The 24,355-nt window shown below is 42.0% G+C and overlaps 1 protein-coding gene across 1 annotated transcript in view; it reads left to right on the plus strand.

The window, feature by feature from the left end:
* Window positions 1-15,326: 15,326 nt before the first annotated feature.
* LOC126235049 (uncharacterized) overlaps window positions 15,327-24,355 on the plus strand; it is a 127,421-nt gene continuing 118,392 nt past the window's right edge. The window contains exons 1-2 of the mRNA XM_049943785.1: window positions 15,327-15,491; window positions 15,552-15,652. Of these exons, the coding sequence (XP_049799742.1) occupies window positions 15,327-15,491; window positions 15,552-15,652 (266 nt within the window). The remainder of the gene's footprint in view (window positions 15,492-15,551; window positions 15,653-24,355) is intronic.

Below are 24,355 nucleotides of genomic sequence, written 5' to 3' on the forward strand. Positions count from 1 at the left end.
GAGCATTGCAATGTTAGCTTCGTCTTATTAACTTTTGCATTCTATTCATTATGTGAAATTTAAAGCAGATCATTATTTCTAATCAAACATAAAACATCGAACTTATGAGTCTACGAACTTCGCTCACAAAGAAAGGCATTTCCATAGATCAATTCAGGAGAGAACTGTCAAAGAATATTGAGATCAAAACTGCTGATGTATAGTCTTGCAGTCCATTGTGCATGAAGCTACACATAAACTCGCCTACATTAGCTGCAAAGAAGACAAAGTAACACTGAAGACCGCATTTTAAGAAAACAGAAATCCCGATCAACATCAGAATCATCAGCTCCATTTCGCTGAGGAACAGAGTGATAGTAATGTGTAACAACTTATCCCTTCTGTAAGACCATTCACATGTCCAATATCCTCTCCATAATAATCACTGCTGCCGTGTAGTTACGAGTTCCGCATTATCACAGAATGTCTGAAAGTGGCGCGGAAAGGGCTACTCAGAAAGCCGGAACAAAACGACCGAGAGATTGTGAAGAAGAGTAAACATGTTGAATTAGACAAATCAAGAAACTGTACAGTGAATAGAAGCATCAGTTCAGTTGTTATAAAGCGCAGACTAATACTCTTACTGTTATTTGGTAGGATGGAGAGCCTAAGTCTCACTTCAAACGTCTTCTACACTGTCTTCAAGAGTAAACCAATGATTCACCACAATTGATTTGAATTGTAGAACCTTCTATAAACACTGATTCAAGTTAGATGTACAGTACAACGCAGAGTCTTAAAGACCTCTGACCATGACACAGGCTATCTCTGTTTACTGCCATTTAAAACGTTGCGCCTTTAAATATGAAAAAAAATGGACCCAAGGAAGAAAAAGACATTCAGAGCGCTGCTATGAAGGAAGTTCGCCATATTTCATAATCACATGATCCTCTCTAAACCTAAACGAAAATTATAGTGTAGTAACGTTCTTTTTTCTCAAAAATATTTTTGCAAGCAAACATTTAGCTGCATATAATTTTCCCTGTGTTGCACAGATTACTTACGTTACTTTAGGCGATCGGTGCTGGAGGACTGCCCTAGATCATAGTGCTCCCCGTCTGGTTCTGTCTTCTGCTATCTGTGTCCAGCTCTGCAAGATTACCAGCTGTGGCAAGTCTTGTCTTACCCCATCCATCCATCTATCTCTTACTATTACTTTCCACTGGTCTACTTCCTGATGGTATGTAGTCCGTTGCAATTTTGGGCCTTCTCGTTTCTCCTGTTCTCAAGATATGTTAATCCTGTTTGAGTCTTTTTGTTTCATCACTCCATAGATGTTAGGGTCCTTTAACAGTTCTTCTAATTCTGTACTACTGTGGCTTCGCCATTCTCTAGTAGTTTGGTCGCAGATTTGTTCACATATTTCCTGAGAACATTTCTCTGAAATGTGAGCAATCGGTTAAGATCTTCCAGAATGATATTTTCACTCTGCAGCGGAGTGTGCACTGATATGAAACTTCCTGGCAGATTAAAACTGTGTGCCCGACCGAGACTCGAACTCGGGACCTTTCGGTTAAGATCTTGTTTTCGTGTGCTCTAGTTTTGTGCTATTGGCATTATTAATGTTTAATATAGTTTTAGTTTTAGCTGTTGTGATATGTTTCTACATTATAATACAGGGTTTAGCGAGTAATAGCATCTGTTTCCTGCCGGCAATCTTGCATTAATCTGTGCTTCAGTTGATGTTGTTTCAGTAAAAAACGGCCCAAGGTATTTGAAGTCTTCCAGATGCGCTGCATGACACCACAAATGGCATGTGATTTCTACTGGGTGGTTATAATTAAACTTTCCCTATTTAACACGTTATAACACGGAAACTAATTACCGTACGAGTACCATACTTGGTAGCATTAATGTCCAGAGTATGAGGTGCATGATTTCCATGCGACTCAATGCCATCGTCCAGTTCGAAGTATGGCCACCAGGTGCCGTTATCAGTCAACGTGTTTCATAGTCTCCCACACCTGACCAGTCGCAGAGCACTTGTTGACGTGTCAACATGACCTTGCACAAAAGGAGCAGGGCTTTATTAGCAAAGCTCTATTATCAAAACAACAGCAATGTTGCAGCTGCAGTTCAAAAATATCGCAGGCTGAAAGGATCGCGGAAGGGACCTCTTTCTCCACCTGCTGTACGGATCATGATGAAGTTCGAACCAATTGGAGAATTTGGCGTTGTTCCGGAAAGAGGCCCACGACCGGTTGCACCACAGGTGGATGATGCAGTCGCTGTTGCTATGGCGGACAACGCTGCGCACAGTTCCCGATCGCCAGGCAGTGCGCGTGCTGTCACGATAGATGAACATCCCCTGGCCCACTGTACGGAAGGTGCTTCGAACTACTCTCATATGGTATCCGTACAAGATCCATATCGTACAGCAGCTTGCACCACAGAACGCACAACTACGTGTTGACTTCGCTCTCCACTTTCTCTCAAGGATCGAAGTTGACGAGGGCTGGCCCTGGACCATCCTAGGTACAGACGAAGCTTATTTTTCTCTGATGACGTAGGTGGAGATCTTCGCCTCCAGTCACTGTGCATGAAGTTCCTCTATATGGTGAACGTGTCACCGTGTGGTGTGGATTCACGGCTACGTTCATCATTGGCCCATTCGTTTTCGAACGGGATGGCGCTCGAGGATCAAAGACGTGCAGTGTGACTGGCTAGTGTTACTGCAATATGCTTCGCCAGCATGTCATACCCGCTCTACAGGAGAGAGGCGCATTGAACTTAACAGTTTTCATGCAAGATGGGGCCCCACCGCACATCGCTCGTGAAATTCACCATCTTCTCCGAAACCATTTGGAAAAGATCGAATTAAGAACCGATCGTTTCCAAACGCTTGGCCGGCAATATTACATGATCTCACTCCCCATGATTTCTGGTTGTGGGTCTACCTGAAGGACAGGGTTTACAAGGGCAACGTTCACACATGTACTGATCTGAAGCGCAGCATATCGAGAGAGGTAGCCAGTATACCTACGGACATGCTTCGTTCTACTGTGCAAATGCAATCCGGCGCTTTCAGACTCTTCTGGACCCTGAAGGGCGCTAAATTGGGCCCATTTTGTAGCAGTAATGGTACCGATATGTAATGGTGTGGTGTACCGTAGCAGCACACTAAAAGTGTTTCATTTGAATTGATTTTGCAATATTTCTCTTCCTCATATCCTTGACGTTAATACTGCCAAATTTGGTACTCGTACGGTAACTAGTTTCCGTGTTATAATGTGTTAAATAGGGAAAATTCAATTATACCCACCCGGAATGTACCAACGCGTCGCGCCTGAACTCATTGGAGCTTTTACGTTCTGAGATATCCGCGCGTCAAATATCAAGCAACATAACAACTGACGACAATTTTCTGAAAAAGGCGGACATTTAGTGACGTATTTGGTTTTTGATGAGTTAGTGTCGCCATGTCATTGATACTTCTGCTGAAAAACACTACGCAAGTCACGTCTGGGTAGAGGCGGGAGATATTCTTCACAGTACAAAGGACAATGCAAAAAAAAAAAAACCTGCTTACTGAAAAAGACTCAAAATTTTCGGCTCGTTCATTTTTAATATGCTATCATGGCGTAGATAAAAGAGTTTTTCGACCACGCATCTCTGCGCCCAAATTTCCGTTGTTCCATTGTACTTTCAGGTAGTGAATGGAAAACTGAGCGAAGCGGATCTGGTGCAAACTCCAGTGGGTGGTGATAAATGCGTGCTTATTCACGTGTTACTTTTCCACGTGATTCTGCAGTTGTTTATTCGATTGTTGTCGCTTGGGAGATTAAGCCAGCAGTTTGTTAATACGCAGTGAATGCGCTCCTATACCGTGGAGCATTCATGCAGCATTTCGGCAGTTGTCATTTTCACTCGACAGAAAAATTCAGGCTGCTGGAATAATTTCAAAATTAACAAAATTCTACGTAATCATGGAAGTCATTTGTCCGCGAGCAATTGTTTTTGCAGTCTTTGCAGTTTATTTGAGCGGAAAGCGTTTGCTTAGTCTTTAGGAGAATAGTTTCGGCACTGTAATTTTACAACGTTACTTCCGTCCACCTGTGATACTACCTGGCGCAATCGTGGAGTTGGAAACAGAGCGGATGTTAGTCGTCGCTGGAGCCTTCTAATTTTTTCCTGTTCCTGCCTTCTGGTAATATCCGTGGTAGGGATAGCATCTAGGGTATGCTGATTGTAGAAAGGTAAACAGCGTTTCTTTGTAGAATGAGATTTTCACTCTGCAGTGGAGTGTGCGCTGATATGAAACTTCCTGGCAGATTAAAACTCTCGGTCTGGCACACAGTTTTAATCTTCCAGGACGTTTCAGCGTTTCCTTGTATTTACAACTGTAGAGTATCTGAGGTGTAATAGATGCACTGTCTGTTCATGTAAATTCCAGAAGTATTGCTTCTATGGTATTTGGTTCGATCAGAAGCGTCGGGCACATAATTGGTAGAACAGTGACAGACTATATACTCGTATATATAAAGATAAACGTTACGTCTTAATAAATGAATCTTCCTCTAACCCACACCCAATGAGACAGCTTCAAAAAACTTGCTTGCTTCGGTCTGTACCCATTTCGCCTTCCCAGTCTTAGCTATATAACGAAGGACCTCAAAACGATAAGTCGCTTAACTGTGTCGTGTACCTCGTCAGTTATAATGCGTGCCCAAGTCTAGTTAGATAAACGAAATAGAATGTATATAAAATAACTCAGATAATCTAGGGACAGAATCAATTTATTAGCTAAGACAGTCGCACTGAAAAACGTCAAGTTTTCTTTTTTTTTTTTTTTTTTTTTGAGTCTTGGACAACTGTATTGCACCAGGCGTGGTCAAGTAACATCTGTGACTACTGCGGTTCTTTTGAATTATTAAAAGATTTATGACTTGCTAACACTTTACTTTTAACGGACATAGGACATAATGTTATGCTTGTAACCAGCAGAGGCTTGCAACAAAGGATATGGAATTAAGTGATAAACGCTGAAAGCTTAATTACAAGTACACCAATGTTTATATTAAGTAACTCCTCATAAAATATCAGTCTACACATTTTTAGTAATAAAACATCCTTACATTTATAAAAACAACTTCATTTCAGCTAAAAAGGAACGTTGTTCCATACGAACATTTCGGAAGTTAAATTGATGTTCCTACCTGCACACAATGAATTTACATACAAATTTTTTTAAAAGTGTATTAGTATGGATTGCAGATAATTTATGAAAAATAAGTGTATACCAGGTCAAAATTAAATTAATCTGTACTTACGGTTGGTATGCGTTGTCATCACTAACAATCTTGCAAATGCTGATTCACAAAGCAATTTGCGAAAAAAGTCGATGATCACGCTGTTAACTGTCAGTGTAGTCAGTAAATGTGAGATCTGGCAGTTCACAATCCTAGGAACAACGGCGGTTACTAGGCAACGTCATCAGCTGTTGTGTTTTGAGTGGCGTCATTGTTTCGCGTTTACATACTTCAGCCGACTTGAGTCAGCGGCACAACTCAGGCAATCACGAATGCCCACTTCATTTCCTGCAGGCCAAGGGATTCAATATCTGGAATCTACATCTACATGACTACTCTGCGCTGCACATTTACTTCCTTGGAAGGGGGTTCATATAACCACTTTCAGACAATTTCTCGACAGCTCAGTTCCCGAATAGCGTGTGGGAAAAACGAACGTCTAAATCGTTCTGTGCGGGATCTGACTTCTCTAATTTTTCACGATGGTCTTTTCTCCCCGTGTACGTGAGGGTCAACAAAATATTTTGGCATTCGAAAGAAAAATTTGGTGAACGAAATTATCCGAAAAAATCTCGCCGAAACGAAACAGTCTTTTCTTTAATGATCTCAATCCCAACTCGTTTCTCAAATACGTGCCACTCTGTCCTCTAATTCGTGATAATAGAGAACGATCTGTTCTTCATTATCCTACTTCCAAGTCCTCCATCAATTTTGTCTTATGCGGATCCCATAAAGCAGCAATATTCCAGAAGAGGACGGACAATGCTAGCTAGGATAGGCAGTCTCTTTAGTAGATCTGTTGCATCTTCTAAGTGTTCTGCCAACAAGACCCAGTCTTTGGTTCATCATCCTCACAACATTACGAATGTGATCGTTCCTATTTAAGTTGTTCGTAATTGTAATCCCTAGGTATGTGGAGGAAACGACAATCTTTAAATTTGTGTGATTTATTCTGTAACAGAATTTTAAAGTAATTTTTTGTTTGTCATGTGGACGACTTTACTCTTCTTGCTATTCAGGGTCAATGGACACTCTTCGCACATGAAGATATCTTGTGCAAATAATTTTGTTATTTATCTTCTGGCGAGTTTCCTAGACGGTAAGCTGCAGAAACATCTGCAAACAATCTAAGAAGAAAGGAACACAAGGATTTAACATCCCGTCGACAGCGAGGTCTTTGGCTTTTTGTTTTAAGGTAGGGAAGGAAATCGGCGTTGTCCTTTCAAAGTAAGCATCCGGGCATTTGCCTGGAGCGATTTAGGGAAATCACGTAAATGCTAAACCTGAATGGTTGGACGCAGATTTGAACCCTCGTCCTCCCAAATGCGAGTTCATCAAGCTACCCACTGCGTCAAACAATCTCAGATGGCTGCTCAGATCGTTTACTAAAACGTATAGGCGCTTACAAGCTGAGACCAGCAGAAGGACTATAATGCTTTCTTGGAGAACGCCAAAAAGCACTTTTGTTTTAGTCGTTGACTTGCTGTCAATTATTACGAACTATATCCATTCTCACAAGAAATCACGAATCCAGTCGCACAACTGAGACGATGCTCCATTGGAATGCAATTTGATTAGAAGACGCTTGTGAGAAACGGTGTCAAACCAGTTGAAATTTAGAAATATAGGATCAACTTGAGATTTCCTGTCGACGGCACTCATTACTTCTTAAGGATGAAGAGTTAATTGTGTTTCACAGCCGAACAGATCGATACTCACCAATACCTATCATACAACTTTTCTTGTTGTGACTAACAACTGCATAGTTCGGTCTGTCTGGAAAGATACCTTGTGAAATTCATGCTTTAAATATAAGTCTGAGAACAACAACTGTACCAGAAGAACATAATCTAGTATTTTACGTGAAATGTTGCCACCCACATGAGAATGTTTCTTTCTTAAGAGAGCACTATCGATGACACTCATTACTCCGTATGAATAATGAGCCAGTTATGTTTCACAAGACAGATATTTTCTGAATCCGCGCTGGATATGTATCAATAAATCGTTTTCCTCGAAGTATTTCATAATGTTCGATATCAGAGTGATCCAAAACCCAGCTGCAAACGATATCATTGATGTGGATTAATAGTTAAGTGGGTTACTCTTTTCTTGTGTACTGGTGTGATTTGTTGAAATTGCTTCACACCAGCTCAAAGGATCGACCGCATCAACCAGGGTCTTACAGTCGTGTGCAGACTCCGTCTCATTTCTCTGTATTTTGTCCCAAAGCAGAGTCTAGAGGTTTCACATCAGACCAATGCAAAGCAGACTCACCCGTAATTCAAAATTAGTCTCATCCGCATTACGACGTTACTGGAGGAAAAGGAGCTTCCGTTTTCGTGGAAAACAACTCGAATGAATGGCAGCTTGCTTTATTGGCTTCAAATGGCTCTGAGCACTATGCGACTTAACTGCTGAGGTCATCAGTCGCCTAGAACTTAGAACTAATTAAACCTAACTAACCTAAGGACATCATGCACATCCATGCCCGAGGCAGGATTCGAACCTGCGACCGTAGCGGTCACGCGGTTACAGACTGAAGCGCCTTTAACCGCACGGCCACACCGGCCGGCTCTTGCTTTATTCGTACAACATATTCCGCAAATAGCAGGCGCCGTTAAACAGGTAGCTTCTGCCTTCCCAGATTTCCGAGCGGCGACGGGTACGAACGCATCGTTTACTACAAACGAATGATATAGAGTATTTTTGCAGATAACTGACTGTATCGATACAAATATAGAAACCAGCATTTCAAACTGGACGGCAGATGATCAACATAAGAGGAAGTAACCTCGGCTGTGAACCAGGAAAGTGTAACAGGACCTCTATGTCCTCAGTATTCACAAACGATTTATCAGACAGCACTGTAAGATTCTCCGCTGACCATGCTGCTGTTTTCGAAAGAGAACCGTCGTTGGACGACTGTAAAAAACTACAAAAGGCTTGTACAAAATTTGTCCTTCGGTAGTAATCCTTCTCCGTTTACATCTACATCTACACTGATACTCTGTAAATCACATTTAAGTGCCTTGCAGAGGGTTCATCGAACCACTTTCACAATTCCCTATAATTCAAATCTCCTTAAGCGCTCTGAAGAAACGAAATCCTACATCTTTCCGCACGAGCTCTGATTTCCCTTATTTTATCATGGTGATGGGGATCTAGGTCGGCGTCAACAAAATATTTTCGCATTTGGAGGAGAAAGTTGTTGATTGAAATTTCGTGAGAAAATTCCTCCGCAATAGAAACGCCTTTGTTTTAATTATGTCCATCACAAATCCTGAATCATTTCAGTAACACTCTCTCCCCTATTTCGCGACAGTAAAAAACGTACTGCTCTTCTTTGAACTTTTTCCAATATGGACAGTTACAAAGAAATGCCGACAATAAAGAGAAAGAACCCAATAGCACCCAATAATAAAAATACAGACACAATGAAATGGAAAAGTTATGTAATATCGATATCAGGGAAGGTGAATGACGATTTCACTCAGTACGACAATGGATTACAGGAAAATTTCACTGACTCTGGTGTGAGGTGTCTTCCGCCACGAACTGTGCAGTGGTTTGCGGAGTGGGACACCAGAAGCACAGGTAAATGTTCAGTAAAAGATGGCGCCGACTGTCGGATGTCGGATCTGGGCGCCAGCAGCAGGCTCTTAATTGGACTCTAACCACATGTATTGCAGCCTCACATATCTACATGTGGGTGTCAGACGTTGGAACCAATGAGGTCCTACTCAATGGAGGGGTAGAGGGACAAGATTACCACTATTTCGCAACTTAGTTACGTAATAATGACTGTAACGTTCCAGGAAATGTTTCTCTCGTTGAAGTGATTTAATTTATGTTACCTCCTCTTACAGGACCTTGTTGTTAGTACAAGCTGAATAGTCCACTGCAGTTTTCTGAATGCAGGTTCAGTCTCAGTAGTAATGCTAGGAGAAGTGGAACACAAACGACTACATTATGCTCTGTGGTATACGTAATATAGCATTCGGACGAACTCTCAACTATAGACCAACATATCGACTCCACCTGCTATCCAAGCATTATAAATCAAACAATGGACCAATCGGCTCAACATGGGGACGGAATCCCTCTATCTACACCACTGGCAATTAAAACTGCTACACCACGAAGATGACGTGCTACAGACGCAAAATTTAACCGACAGGAAGAAGATGCTGTGATTTGCAAATGATTACCTTTTCAGAGCAGTCACACAAAGTTGGCGCCGGTGGCAACGCCTACAACGTGCTGACATGAGGAACGTTTACAACCGATTTCTCATACACAAACAGCAGTTGTCCGGCGTTGCCTGGTGAAACGTTGTTGTGATGCCTCGTGTAAGGAGGAGAAACGCGTACCATCCCGTTTCCGACTTTGATAAAGGTCGGATTGTAGCCTATCGCGATTGCGGTTATCGTATCGCAACATTGCAGTTCGCGTTGGTCGAGATCCAATGACTGTTAGCAGAATATCGAATCGCTGGGTTCAGGAGGGTAATACGGAACGCCGTGCCGGATCCCAACGGCCTCGTATCACTAGCAGTCGAGATGACAGGCATCTTATCCAAATGGCTGTAACGGATCGTGCAGCCACTTCTCGATCCCTGAGTCAACAGATGGGGACGTTTGCTAGACAAGAACCATCTGCACGAACAGTTCGACGACGTCTGCAGCAGCATGGACTATCAGCTCGGAGACCATGGCTGCGGTTACCCTTGACGCTGCATCACAGACAGGAGCGCCTGCGATGGTGTACTCAACGACGAACCTGGGTGCAGGAATGGCAAAACGTCATTTTTTCGGATGAATCCAGATTCTGTTTACAGCATCATGATGGTCGCATTAGTGTTTGGCGACATCGCGGTGAACGCACATTGGAAGCGTGTATTCGTCATCGCCATACTGGCGTATCACCCGGCGTGATGGTATGGGGTGCCATTGGTTACACGTCTCGGTCACCTCTTGTTCGCATTGACGGCACTTTGAACAGTGGACGTTACATTTCAGATATGTTACGACCAGTGACTCTACCCGTCATTCGATCCCTGCGAAACCCTACATTTCAGCAGGATAATGCACGACTTCATGTTGCAAGTCCTGTATGGGCCTTTCTGGATACAGAAAATGTTCGGCTGCTTCCCTGGCCAGCACATTTTCCAGATTTCTCACCAGCTGAAAACGTCAGGTCAATGGTGGCCTAAAAACTGGCTCGTCACAATACGCCAGTGACTACTCTTGATGAACTGTGACATCGTGTTGAAGCTGCATGGGCAGCTGTACCTGTACACGCCATCCAAGCTCTGTTTGACTCAATGGCCAGGCGTATCAAGGCCGTTAAACGGCCTGAGGTGGTTGTTTCTGATTTTTCAGGCTCTATGCACCAAAATTGTGTGAAAATGTAATCACATGTCAGTTCTAGTATAATATATTTGTCCAATGAAAAAGAAAGTTGTGGCTGTCAATTTTGGTCTGTGGTGACCATCTTCACACCTGATCGTCGCTCTGTAAAAAATTTCACAGAATAAAACCAATTATGGCAAATAGTGAGATGGGCGACATCATGGCCAACTCAGACTACAACTGACGAATATTTGCAGTCAGGGATTAAAGAGGACTAAATTATAAAATCACTCATTTTACTCACACACACTGAATATCTCCGTGTATCATTGCCAACTTGATTCCAGTAACACTACCGTTTCCATTCTTGGCAAGCTGCCAGTCCAGTACAAAAACATCCCAACTTGTCTAAAATTACCTAATCTTCATGTCTCTCACAAACGCAACTTCTGCAGCCTCCCATTCAAGGAAAGTAAATCATCCTGACATTTACCCTTCCTGTCCTATCTGATTCTATCTTTTCTGTACTTTTCTGTACGTCTGGATCCTAATTTTACCAATAATATCAGCTGTGACGGATCACAAAACCTCCAAAGTGAAACACCACTTCGTTAGATAACAGGATATTGTCGAACAGATAGGGATAACCGGCTCCTCAATCAAGCATAAGCTCTCAAAATTCCATTCTTCCGTCGCAGTCCCAATCGAACAGTTGTTAGGCGTAATGTGGCTTCTTGCGTCAAGAAACTATATCACTCGTTAAAATGGTCATCTCCGCGTGACTTGACAATCCCGTTTTCCTAGCAGCTTGTCTTGTTGAATTTGAAGGGCTCTGTTCACAGATGTGCTGAACAATATGCACATTGTCTTCCGATTTGGATATTGATGGTCTTCCAGATCGACCTACATCTTTCACACTACCGGTTGTCATTAATTTCTTGTTGTTGTTGTTGTTGTTGTTGTTGTTGTGGTCTCCAGTCCTGAGACTGGTTTGATGCAGCTCTCCATGCTACTCTATCCTGTGCAAGCTTCTTCATCTCCCAGTACCTACTGCAGCCTACAGCCTTCTGAATCTGCTTAGTGTATTCGTCTCTTGGTCTCCCTCTACGATTTTTACCCTACACGCTGCCCTCCAATACTAAATTGGTGATCCCTCGATGCCTCAGAACATGTCCTACCAACCGATCCCTTCTTCTAGTCAAGTTGTGCCACAAGCTCCTCTTCTCCCCAATTCTATTCAATACCTCCTCATTAGTTATGTGGTCTACCCATCTAATCTTCAGCATTCTTCTGTAGCACCACATTTCGAAAGTTTCTATTCTCTTCTTGTCTAAACTATTTATCGTCCACGTTTCATTTCCACACATGGCTACACTCCATACAAATACTTTCAGAAACGACTTCCTGACACTTAAATCTATCCTCGATGTTAACAAATTTTTCTTCTGCAGAAACGCTTTCCTTGCCATTGCCAGTCTACATTTTATATCTCTCTACTTCGACCATCATCAGTTATTTTGATCCCCAAATAGCAAAACTCGTTTACTACTTTAAATGTCTCATTTCCTAATCTAATTCCCTCAGCATCACCCGACTTAATTCGACTACATTCCATTATCCTAGTTTTGCCTCTGTTCATCTTCATCTTATATCCTCCTTTCAAGACACTGTCCATTCCGTTCAACTGCTCTTCCGAGTCCTTTGCTGTCTCTGACAGAATTACAATGTCATCGGCGAATTTCAAAGTCTTTATTTCTTCTCCATGGATTTTAATTCCTGCTCTGAACTTTTCTTTTGTTTCCTTTATTGCTTGCTCAATATAGAGATTGAATAACATCGTGGACAGGCTACAACCCTGTCTCACTCCCTTCCCAACCACTGCTTCCCTTTCATACCCCTCGACTCTTATAACTGCCATCTGGTTTCTGTACAAATTGTAAATAGCCTTTCGCTCCCTGTGTTTTACCCCTGCCACCTTCAGAATTTGAAAGAGAGTATTCCAATCAACATTGTCAAAAGCTTTCTCGAAGTCTACAAATGCTATAAACGTAGGTTTGCCTTTCCTTAATCTTTCTTCTAATATAAGTGGTAGGGTCAGTATTGCCTCACGTGTTCCAACATTTCTACGGAATCCAAACTGATCTTCCCCGAGGTCGGCTTCTATCAGTTTTTCCATTCGTCTGTAAAGAATTCGCGTTAGTATTTTGCAGCTGTGACTTATTAAACTGATAGTTCGGTAATTTTCACATCTGTCAACACCTGCTTTCTTTGGGATTGGAATTATTATATTCTTCTTGAAGTCTGAGGGTATTTCGCCTGTCTCATACATCTTGCTCACCAGATGGTGTAGTTTTGTCAGGACAGGCTCTCCCAAGGCTGTCAGTAGTTCTAATGGAATGTTGTTTACTCCCGGGGCCTTGTTTGGTCTCAGGTCTTTCAGTGCTCTGTCAAACTCTTCACGCAGTATCATATCTCCCATTTCATCTTCATCTACATCTACATCTACATCCTCTTCCATTTCAATAATATTGTCGTCAAGTACATCGCCCTTGTATAGACCCTCTATATAATTAATTTCTTAGAAAAGTTTTTTATTCCTGTGACAGTTTTTATTGATCTGGTGTTAAGCGTTGCTTTCCAACCTCGCTCTTGCGTCCAACAGCTCTGAACTTGCATCACCAAACGCCGAAGTTCATACATGGCGGCAATCTCACTTCTGGCAGCTACTGAGAATAACCAGCCATTTTTTTGGTTTTCGCTCTTCAAACCTCTGAAAAAATAAATACTAAACCTGGAACTAGTCAACATTACTACACACCAGCACGATCTGATGCTACTCTCTAGGAAAATCAAAATAAAAACTAGCTACTGCCTTTACATCCAACCCGTATATCAAAGTGATGAAGGGCGAGACTCCCGTTTGTGCGACATAGTAGTAAATATCCATGGCCTAGAGAAACATCTGAAGGATTTGAAAACAAATACGTTATCAGATACGGATGGAACCCCAGTTCGGTTTTTTCAAAGAGTACTCGACGGCATTGCCTTCTTCCTTAGTCTGCATTTATCGCGAATTTCTCGCCCAGTGTAAAATCCCAAGCGACTGGAAAAAGGTACACGTGACTCCTGTGTATAAGAAGGGCAAAAGAACGGACCTACAAAATTACAGACCAGTATAGCTGACATCGCTTTGCTGCAGGATTCTTGAACATAGTAATATAGTAAATTTCCTTGAGACCGAGAAGCTTACGTCCACAAATTAGCATGGTTTTAGAAAGCATCGCTCGTGCGAAACGCAGCTAGCCCTTTTCACACATGATATACTGATAACTATGGATGAAGCCGGCCGAAGTGCCCGTGCGGTTCTAGGCGCTGCAGTCTGGAACCGCGAGACCGCTGCGGTCGCAGGTTCGAATCCTGCCTCGGGCATGGATGTGTGTGATGTCCTTAGGTTAGTTAGGTTTAACTAGTTCTAAGTTCTAGAGGACTAATGACCTCAGAAGTTGAGTCCCATAGTGCTCAGAGCCATTTTGAACTATGGATGAAGGGCAACAGGCAGATCCCATTTTCTAGATTTCAGGAAAGCGTCTGACACCGTGCCCCACTGCAACATGTTAAAGGTGATACGAGCATACGGAATACGTTCATAGATATGTGAGTGGCTCGAACACTTCTTAAGTAATAGACCCCAGTATCTTCTCGACGGCAAATGCCTATCAGAGACAAAGGTATCGTCAGGAGTGCCCCAGGGAAGTGTGATAGGACCGTTGTTATTCTCCATATACATAAATGGTTTGGTGGACAAGGTGGGCAGCAGTCTGCGGTTGTTTGATGATGATGCTGTATTGTACGGTAAGGTATCGAAGTTGAGTGGCTGTAGGAGGATAGAAGATGACTTACACAAAATTTCTAGTTGGTGTGATAACTGACAAGTAACTCTAAATGTAGAAATAACGCAAGTTAGTGCCTTGACTAGGAAAAACAAACCCGTAATATTGGGATACAGAATTAGTAGTGTCCTGCTAGACACAGTCACGTCGTTTAAATATCTGAGAGTAAGGTTGCAAGGCGATATTAAATGGGTGGAGCATGTGAGGATTATGGTAAGAAAAGCGAATTGTCGACTTCGGTTTATTGGGAGAATTCTCTGAATGTGTGGTTCATCTGTAAAGAAGATGGTAGTGCGACCAATTCTTGAGTACTGCGCAAGCATTAACCCAGGTCAGATTAAAGGAAGACGTCGCAGTAATTCAGAAGCGGGCTGCTACGTCTGTTGCTGGTAGTTTCGAACAGCATTTAAGTGTTATAGAGGTACATCGGGAAATCAAGTGGGAAGCCCTGGAGGGAAGGCGACTTTCCTTTTGAGGAACGCTATTGAGGAAATTTAGAGAACCGGCATTTGAAACTGACTGCAAAACGATTTTGTTGCCTGCAACATACACTGCAAGTGAAGTCCACGGAGATATGATACGAGAAATTGGGGCTCATACGGAGGCATATGGGCAGTCGTTTTTCCCTCGTTCCATTTGCTATTGCAACAGGAAAGGAACTGACTAGTAGTGGTACCTGGTACCTCCAGCCACGCGCCGTAAGGTGGATTGCGGAGCGTCTATGTAGATTTAGATGTAGATTGAGAGAAATTAGTGCTGATAAGCTTAAGCAAGAGTGTTGATTTGGAGACCTGATGTGCCACGGGAGTGGTTGTGGTTGTGCTGTGTTCCAGCAGGCTGAGGACTACAGCTTCCTGGACAACGGGCAGGTAGCGCACATCCTCGCTGGTCCGGGCGGTGTGCCGCCGCCGGCGGAGGCTCTCCCCGCTGGACTAGGAGCGGGGGCGGCAGCGATGGGCGCAGGGGCGATGGGAGCGGCGGGGGCGGCAGCCGTCGTGGTGGAGGCGGAGCGGCTGCAGGGCCGCGGGGGCGTGCCCGCCGGCTTCGAGGCCCGCCTGCCGCCGCCCGCGGCCAACCTCAGCGCCAGGGACGGCACGTGGCAGATCGTCTCCGGGACCAGGTAAGCACCTTTCACTGTGGCGAATAAAAAGCATCCGCACTGTCTGTTAACATAATTTTATTAAAAAGTGTGCCGATTGTGATTCCTGAAATGTGAGACAGACAGGGAGAAGCTTTGGGATCCGTTTTAGAGAACGTAGTAACAATTCGGGCTCAACGTCAGCTTTAAGCCCCCCCCACCCACTACATGAAACAGACCATTCGATTACTAACCTTAATTCGAATTTGCAGGTGCTACACTATTAAAATAAGTGTATTTCAACATTTTAGAGGTTGCTGAAATTCACCGGTTACTAAGAAAGTTCCCCGAAATTTCTCTCAATGAACAGACTGAGCTGCGCAACAGAAGACTGCTATCCAATTTTGATTGTCGATGTAGACAATAGTCAGCCTAACCATACTGATGCATTCCTGAAGACGCTGTAATTCGTTGTTGTGGTTCTTGTTCTCGCAAGACTCGTTTTTTTTTTTTTTTTTTAATTTTGTTCCCAGTTGTCGTAATTGGACATAAAAGAACTTTTTTTATGTGCCGTGAAATACTTTGGATGCACTGTTCGCTTGCTAGTTCTAAAAAGTAGTGTAATGTAGCATTCGAAACACCCATGTTATCGTCGAAACACAAGTACAACTTCAAACAGTCGAGATAGAAATTGTAAAGCATTTATTGTGATGACGGGTTCCAGCAAACTACGTTGCCATAATCAGCACAGTTCACATGTGACTAGTTGAGTTTTTTCAGGACTCTGTTTGTATTCTGAAGTTTTTAACCGTTTTGAGAAAAAGAATCCCAATGCCCACATAATCTGTACGTAGATAGCATCAGTCCGGTCTGAGACCGGTGCTAGCGCTACCTCGCACCCATCAGTACAGTTTACACTTCTCTGTTGTCTGTGATATGGTAAGACATTCAAGTCTCTGTCTAAATTAAGCCACGTTAATGTGGAGTTTTTAGTTAGTACCCGTAATTATTCGGGAGCTAGAAATTTAAACAGGTTTATCCGGCTTCCTATCACTACATCTACATCTACATCTACATGGCTACTCTGCAATTCACATTTAAGTGCTTGGCAGAGGGTTCGTCGAACCACAATCATACTATCTCTCTACCATTCCACTCCCGAACAGCGCGCGGGAAAAACGAACACCTATACCTTTCTGTCCGAGCTCTGATTTCTCTTATGTAGGTTGGGCTCAACAAAATATTTTCGCATTCGGAAGAGAAAGTTGGTGACTGAAATTTCGTAAATAGATCTCGCCGCGACGAAACACGTCTTTGCTGTAATGACTTCCATCCCAGTTTGCGTATCATATCTGCCACACTCTCTCCCCTATTACGTGATAATACAAAACGAGCTGCCCTTTTTTGCACCCTTTCGATGTCCTCCGTCAATCCCACCTGGTAAGGATCCGACACCGTGCAGCAATATTCTAACAGAGGACGAACTAGTGTAGTGTAAGCTGTCTCTTTAGTGGATTTGTTGCATCTTCTAAGTGTCCTGCCAATGAAACGCAACCTTTGGCTCGCCTTCCCCACAATATTATCTATGTGGTCTTTCCAACTGAAGTTGTTCGTAATTTTAACACCCAGGTACTTAGTTGAATTGACAGCCTTGAGAATTGTACTATTTATCGAGTAATCGAATTCCAACGGATTTCTTTTGGAACTCATGTGGATCACCTCACACTTTTCGTTATTTAGCATCAACTGCCACCTGCCACACCATACAGCAATCTTTTCTAAATCGCTTTGCAACTGATACTGGTCTTCGGATGACCTTACTAGATGGTAAATTACAGCATCATCTGTGAACAACCTAAGAGAACTGCTCAGATTGTCACCCAGGTCATTTATATAGATCAGGAACAGCAGAGGTCCCAGGATGCTTCCCTGGGGAACACCTGATATCACTTCAGTTTTACTCGATGATTTGCCATCTATTACTAAGAACTGCGACCTTCCTGACAGGAAATCACAAATCCAGTCGCACAACTGGCCCGCAGCTTGATTAGAAGTCGCTTGCGAGGAACAGTGTCAAAAGCTTTCCGGAAATCTAGAAATACGGAATCAACTTGAGATCCCCTGTCCATAGCGGCCATTACTTCTTGCGAATAAAGAGCTAGCTGTGTTGTACAACAACGATGTTTTCTGAAACCATGCTGATTACGTATCAATAGATCGTTCCCTTCGAGGTGATTCATAATGTTTGAATACAGTATATGCTCCAAAACCCTACTGCAAACCGACGTCAATGATATAGGTCTGTAGTTAGATGGATTACTCCTACTACCCATCTTAAACACAGGTGCGACCTGCGCAATTTTCCAACCTGTAGGTACAGATCTATCGGTGAGCGAGCGGTTGTATATGAGTGCTAAGTAGGGAGCTATTGTATCAGCGTAATCTGAAAGGAACCTAACCGGTATACAATCTGGACCTGAAGACTTGCCCGTATCAAGCGGTATGAGTTGCTTCGCAACCCCTAAGGTATCTACTTCTAAGAAACTCATGCTAGCAGCTGTTCGTGTTTCAAATTATGGAATATTCCATTCATCTTCCTTGGTGAAGGAATTTCGGAAAACTGCGTTCAATAACTCCGCTTTAGCGGCACAGTCGTCGGTAACAGTACCATCGGCACTGCGCAGCGAAGGTATTGACTGCGTCTTGCCGTCTTGCCGCTTGTGTACTTTACATACGACCAGAATTTCTTCAGATTTTCTACCAAATTTAGAGACAATGTTTCGTTGTCGAACCTATTAAAGGCATCTCGCATTGAAGTCCGTGTCAAATTTCGCGCGTCCGTAAATTTTAGCCAATCTTCGGGATTTCACGGTCTTCTGAACTTCGCATGCTTTTTCCGTTGCCTCTGCAACAGAGTTCGGACCTGTTTTGTGTACCACGGGGGATCAGTTCCATCTCTTACCAATTTATGAGGTATGAATCTCTCAGTTGCTGTTGCTACTATATCTTTGAATTTGAGCCACATCTCGTCTACATTTGCATAGTCAGTTCGGAAGGAATGGAGATGGTCTCTTAGGAAGGCTTCTAGTGACACTTTATCCGCTTTTTTAAATAAAATTATTTTGCGTCTGTTTCTGGTGGATTTGGAAGAAACGGTATTGAGCCTAGCTACAACGACCTTGTGATCACTAATCCCTGTATCAGTCGTGATGCTCTCTATCAGCTCTGGATTGTTTGTGGCTAAGAGGTCAAGTGTGTTTTCGCAACCATTTACAATTCGCGTGGGTTCGTGGACTAACTGCTCGAAATAATTTTCGGAGAAAGCATTTAGGACAATCTCGGAAGATGTTTCCTGCCTACCACCGGTTTTGAACAAGTATTTTTGCCAACATATCGAGGGAAGGTTGAAGTCCCCACCAACTATAACCGTATGAGAGGGGTATTTATTTGTTACGAGACACAAATTTTCTTTGAACTGTTCCGCAACTATATCATCGGAGTCTGGGGGTCGGTAGAAGGAGCCAATTATTAACTTAGTTCAGCTGTTAAGTATAACCTCCACCCATACCATCACTAACAGGAGCCACGCTGTCACAGTCAGTTTTTTCGTAGGCAACCGTTTTCAGAGTGCCATCGGTTTTATCTTGACGATGAACGATATAACTTGGCTCTAACCAATCACTTTGCCGCACCATGACTTTTTTAAAAAAAATGTGAGTACACAGCTGTCACTGCTATATGAGGCTTTATGGTAGTACACGTCTTTTATTAAAAGTACAGTAATTTTTTTATTCCTTGTACAGATCACCTGAAGATGCATCTCTACTGATGCGAAACCGATAGTGACGTTTTCATAGAAGTATTTTAACAACAAATGATGACATTCACCATGTGCAATTTTGGCTGCGGTTACGCGACCTCCAAAATAGTGCCCTACAGTACACAAGCGCCTCAAGTATGTGTGTCGTAACACCGCTCACATCTCTACGTGTCCTATAGTGACTTGGTTTCATTTGCAACTTTCAAGATCGAATCAACACTAAAAAAATGCACCTTTTCACCTTTACGCCACAAAGTCATCGGTACTACCCGTCATGTGGAGATAGGAATTGTAAAAGGTACAGGTGCCTGCAGCATTATGACCACTCATGCTGACTCAGTAGTGTTCTAAATGAAAAGGTCATCACTGTGACGATTCTAACAAAGCCTCATCGGCGGAAGTGTCTCCAAATACTTCTGTGGGTTTATTTCGAATACTTGTCTTTCAAGAATTTGTTGTATATCTGTCTTTCTTCAGGTTTGTCTTCGTCATTCACTACACGAGGCATGTTCAAAATGTGACGGGAAACAAGTTCATGTATTAGTCTACGTCAATGTTATCTCCTTAGCTATCTCTTTTAATAGCTATTAAGGCTCCTATTTATATATACACACGATGCTCTTTTTTCAATCCCCGGAACACTTCTGTAAATCGATCGTTGGGACAGCTTTTAGCTCTCTCAAAGATACATTTGCAATCTCATCTATCCTTGTAAAACGACGGCCCTTTAAAGTTTTCTTTATTTTTGAGAATAGAAAAAACATGTCCGGCGAATATGGAATCTGAAGAGTATTGTTTCTCGCCACAAATTCACTAACAAGAAACGAAGTGTGTACATGTGCATTATCGTGATGCAAAAGCCATGGACTGTTTCGCCCCAAATCCAAATGTTTTTTCAGACTGCTTCACACAAACTGCCGTCAATCCAAGACAACAGTGATCATAACCATCACACCTACCACACTCGTCGAGCATTTCCCCTTGTTGGTTATCCAGCATGCTTCCATTGGGACGACTGAACCTTAGTTTCGACGTCATATCCGTAAAACTATGTTTCGCCTCCATTTATCATACGTTTCAGTAATTCTGCATCACTGTTGCCTTCATGTAGCTACTCCTAAGCAACTTGCTTTCACCTCTGTTTTTGTACCAAATTCAACAATTTTTGAACAAATCTTTCCGTCTCAGTTTTCATACTCCAAACACAAATTTTTGGTACATAAACTATTTCCTGTGCCATCATCACCAGCGACTTCTCTGTTTCATTATATTCACTTTATCCTCGATGTCGTCGGTTGATGATGTGCTGGTGCGTCCAAGCCGCTCGTCGCGTTGGACGTCTTTACGATCTGCTTTGATCGTAATCCCTTGTTTTATTCATATTCAGTCCCACCTCAATCAGTATTTAACATTTTTAAAACTTTGCTGCATTGTATTTCGTTGTTGTAGCAAAATTAGATACAGATTCTCTTTTGCATTCATACGCAAAATAAATAATCGCCGATACAACCAAAATAAAATGTAATCGTTTTGACAGCTGGCAACAGAATAAATATCCGACGTGACTGACAGTTTACATATACAATATTTTCATATTTTTGAGCCATAGTTATATAATAACGTTTAAATGAAATTTCCGCCGTTTGACTATACAAGTTATTTATTTTGTGTTACTACACACTATCATCTGACATCAGGACCATAGCGACGATGTCTGGTTTCCACTTTTTATATAGCAACTTCTTATTTTCTAGCCGGTTAATCTGAGGCGCCATCACTCTATAATGAATGTAAAGTTCAGAAAGAGCATAAGGTATTGGTTCTACACATTTATTAGCTTTGAGAAGAAAAAATATTGTGTGAGTGGGTTATGTGAAATGATAGATGTTTTATTATCGGTAATATCATTTACTTCCGTTACCCTGTTTATTACACCCTACTCTATGCTCTCTATGTATTCCTTCACTTACGGTCTGTATTGCCTAACAGATTTTTTTTTCTTGCCTACTTAGTAATACTTTTAATCTCCGTAGACAATTTATTCCTTTATAGAAGATGCTGTTTTGAGATTTAAGTTTATCCTGTCTTGGTAAAAGTCAAGTCAGATTAGATCTTATTCTATAGCCATGGACAGACCTGCCTGTGCAGTAATTATTAATGTTATTTTCGATGTGCATGACTGACTGGTAAATGTACGCGCAAGCTGCAGTTAAAATCACCATTGTTTTGAACAGATCTTCACAGTGGTTAGTATCCTTATGGCCTTGTTCTGTATTTTGGAAACTGTTCGTATGTTTGGCATTTATTCCTCAGGAAAACGTTCCATAACTAAGAACTGAGTGAATATGTGAAAAGCATGTGACTGAAAGACATTTACCATTACACACTGATGAGAGGATTCAAAATCATAACATGCTGATGACATTCTGTTTGCAAAGGTCTTCGCGTGTTCACATAACTCCAGCTGAAAATCAGCATTCGTTCTTATAAAATTTGTGCTTGTTACGCAGTTTATAGAGGTGTCATCTATATTTAACCGTGGAAATGCTCGTTCAACAAGTTTACATTCAGATTGCATTTTGACCTCCACTTGCAATCCATGGCAGTAATATGATATCTCACAAGTAATGAAAAATCTGTAAGACGATAAGTCAGTCACACATAGTTTTACATACTCCTTTTGATGACATTTACTTAAAATATGTCCTTCATTGCCCATACATGTCACACAGTTAATGTCACTACTTCTCTGAACGTGCTCCTACTGACGTACACTTTTGTTTAACCATTATGGGGATTAATCTGGCGTTGCTGAATCCTATTCATGACACAAACTCGTCTTTCATATTATGGTGAGAAGTCACGCACATGCGAAATTCCCGAATACGGTGACCGTTCTTCTTACGTAAATTAGATAAAAAGGCGAATAACGTGACCTCAAAGTCAGAATTCCGTGTGTTGTTGCAGAACTCTGTGGAATAATAAATTTCCGCACACTTTTCTTCCATTAATACTGGTTAAAGTAGGAAAAGTATACAGTCATATTTTGCTATTGGACTTTTCACGTAAAACGTCACACAAAGAAATTACGTAAAATTTTTTTAGAATTTTGGACATCGATTTCGAAACATAGCATAAGTTTTCAAATATAAAATTCAGTGTTTTTTTACGAAATCCTTCATGTTTAGCAGGCCGGTGCGGCCGAGCGGTTCTAGGCGCTTCAGTCTGGAACCGCGCGACCGCCACGGTCGCAGGTTCGAATCCTGCCTCGGGCATGGATGTGTGTGATGTCCTTAGGATAGTTATGTTTAAGTAGTTCTAAGTTCTACGGGACTGATGACCTCAGATGTGAAGTCCCATAGTGCTCAAAGCCATTTGAACCATTTTTGAACCTTCATGTTTACCCTCAGTTTTTTTTGTTAATTCTGAGTTGCTTGTTCTCTCTTTCAGTAGACTGCCTGCATATACATAAAATCGTATCCTACGTAATATCAGTAGATGGCTGTTTCGCGTTGCACTTTTACATTAGGTGGTATATCTCAGGCGAGCTTCATCTTTCCAGTTTTAGTTGCTAAGATACGTATTCAAATACTATACAATATCTTAGCATATAGATCATTTTTATGGACTTCATCTGACCTAACTATACGTCAACGTACGCCTAATTTGTTTTGCGGGAAGACACACACTCCTGAAAGACATCTTACGCATGTGGCTTCTCTTAGTTTGAAACACCATCTGACCCTCTGCAAATTTTGCGGCGAGTTTCATACCGTTTCTCTTTGAATTATGATTCCCATTTTACGTGAGATTTGTCCTGGGTATACAGAAAATGAGCTGCATTAGCTCATAACGACTATCAGACTTCGTTAATTATGGTGCTCTTTCCATGTTTTATTTCTTTTTCCTGGTACTCTGTCACGCCTCTATAGGTAACTACTGAAGAAAACTGATTTCTTTATCTGTTACTGTTGTGAATACTTTACTGAGAAACGTATACAGTTCCACTGTCGTAGCCATTTTATTTAAAAATTTGTGTGCCTTATGTGGCTTATACTACAGCTTTCCCATCCAATTTCATAATTATTTCAAGATACTTTCAAGCAAAGAAATTGCCTGTTCAATTATCTTAGAGCTCATAACACATTTCATATTTCCACGCTGCTGACGGTATATTACCAATCTACAGCGCTGGTGTGATGCTACAAAAAATCCTTTATAAATTGAAGAAAACGCGGTAATGTACCTCCCGTGAACCGTGATTTACACAGTTGTGTTTCTTGTCACGGAAATACTTTTACACGGCTTAAAATTTCACTCGCTTCTCCGGGCACAAAATCATCAATACCGTACTGGAAGCAACAACCACAGACTTAAGCTCATCTTCAAATCGGCTAAACTCAGTTGACATCACAGTTTGGTTGTAATACCACTAGCAACCAAGTCACTTACAAATCTTTCATCCATATTGAGCTGCTTGCACTCGCTCACATGGCACATTCAGTCTGGATGCAGGCAACCTGCTCTACACATACGTGCTACTGGATGTCTAGCATGAGGGGAGGTACTGACTTTCCCATGCTGACTGTTATGCAGAGTGCAGTTCAAGAGCGGCGAACAGTTCCTCGTTGAATCTGTGTTCAAATCCCCTATACAAATTAGTATTACAACAAGCACACAGTAGAGACCGGTGGAATAAAAAAAGGAGAGAAAAGTAAAGTCGTACGAGGCCATTTGGTGCAGTTGTTTCATTTGCGTACTTCTAAAGGTTTTTGTTCTTTGCTTTGTGCTTATTTTCTTTTCCTCTTCGCCTTGATGCTAACAAACAAGCAGAAATAATCAGAAAAGATTCGTGTGTTAAAATACTATAAAGAATAACAACACATAATATAGTATATAGTCGTTAAAACAGCGACTCGTCAGTT

Source organism: Schistocerca nitens, chromosome 2, assembly GCF_023898315.1.
Source record: "Schistocerca nitens isolate TAMUIC-IGC-003100 chromosome 2, iqSchNite1.1, whole genome shotgun sequence".
Classification (NCBI taxonomy): Eukaryota; Metazoa; Arthropoda; class Insecta; order Orthoptera; family Acrididae; genus Schistocerca; species Schistocerca nitens.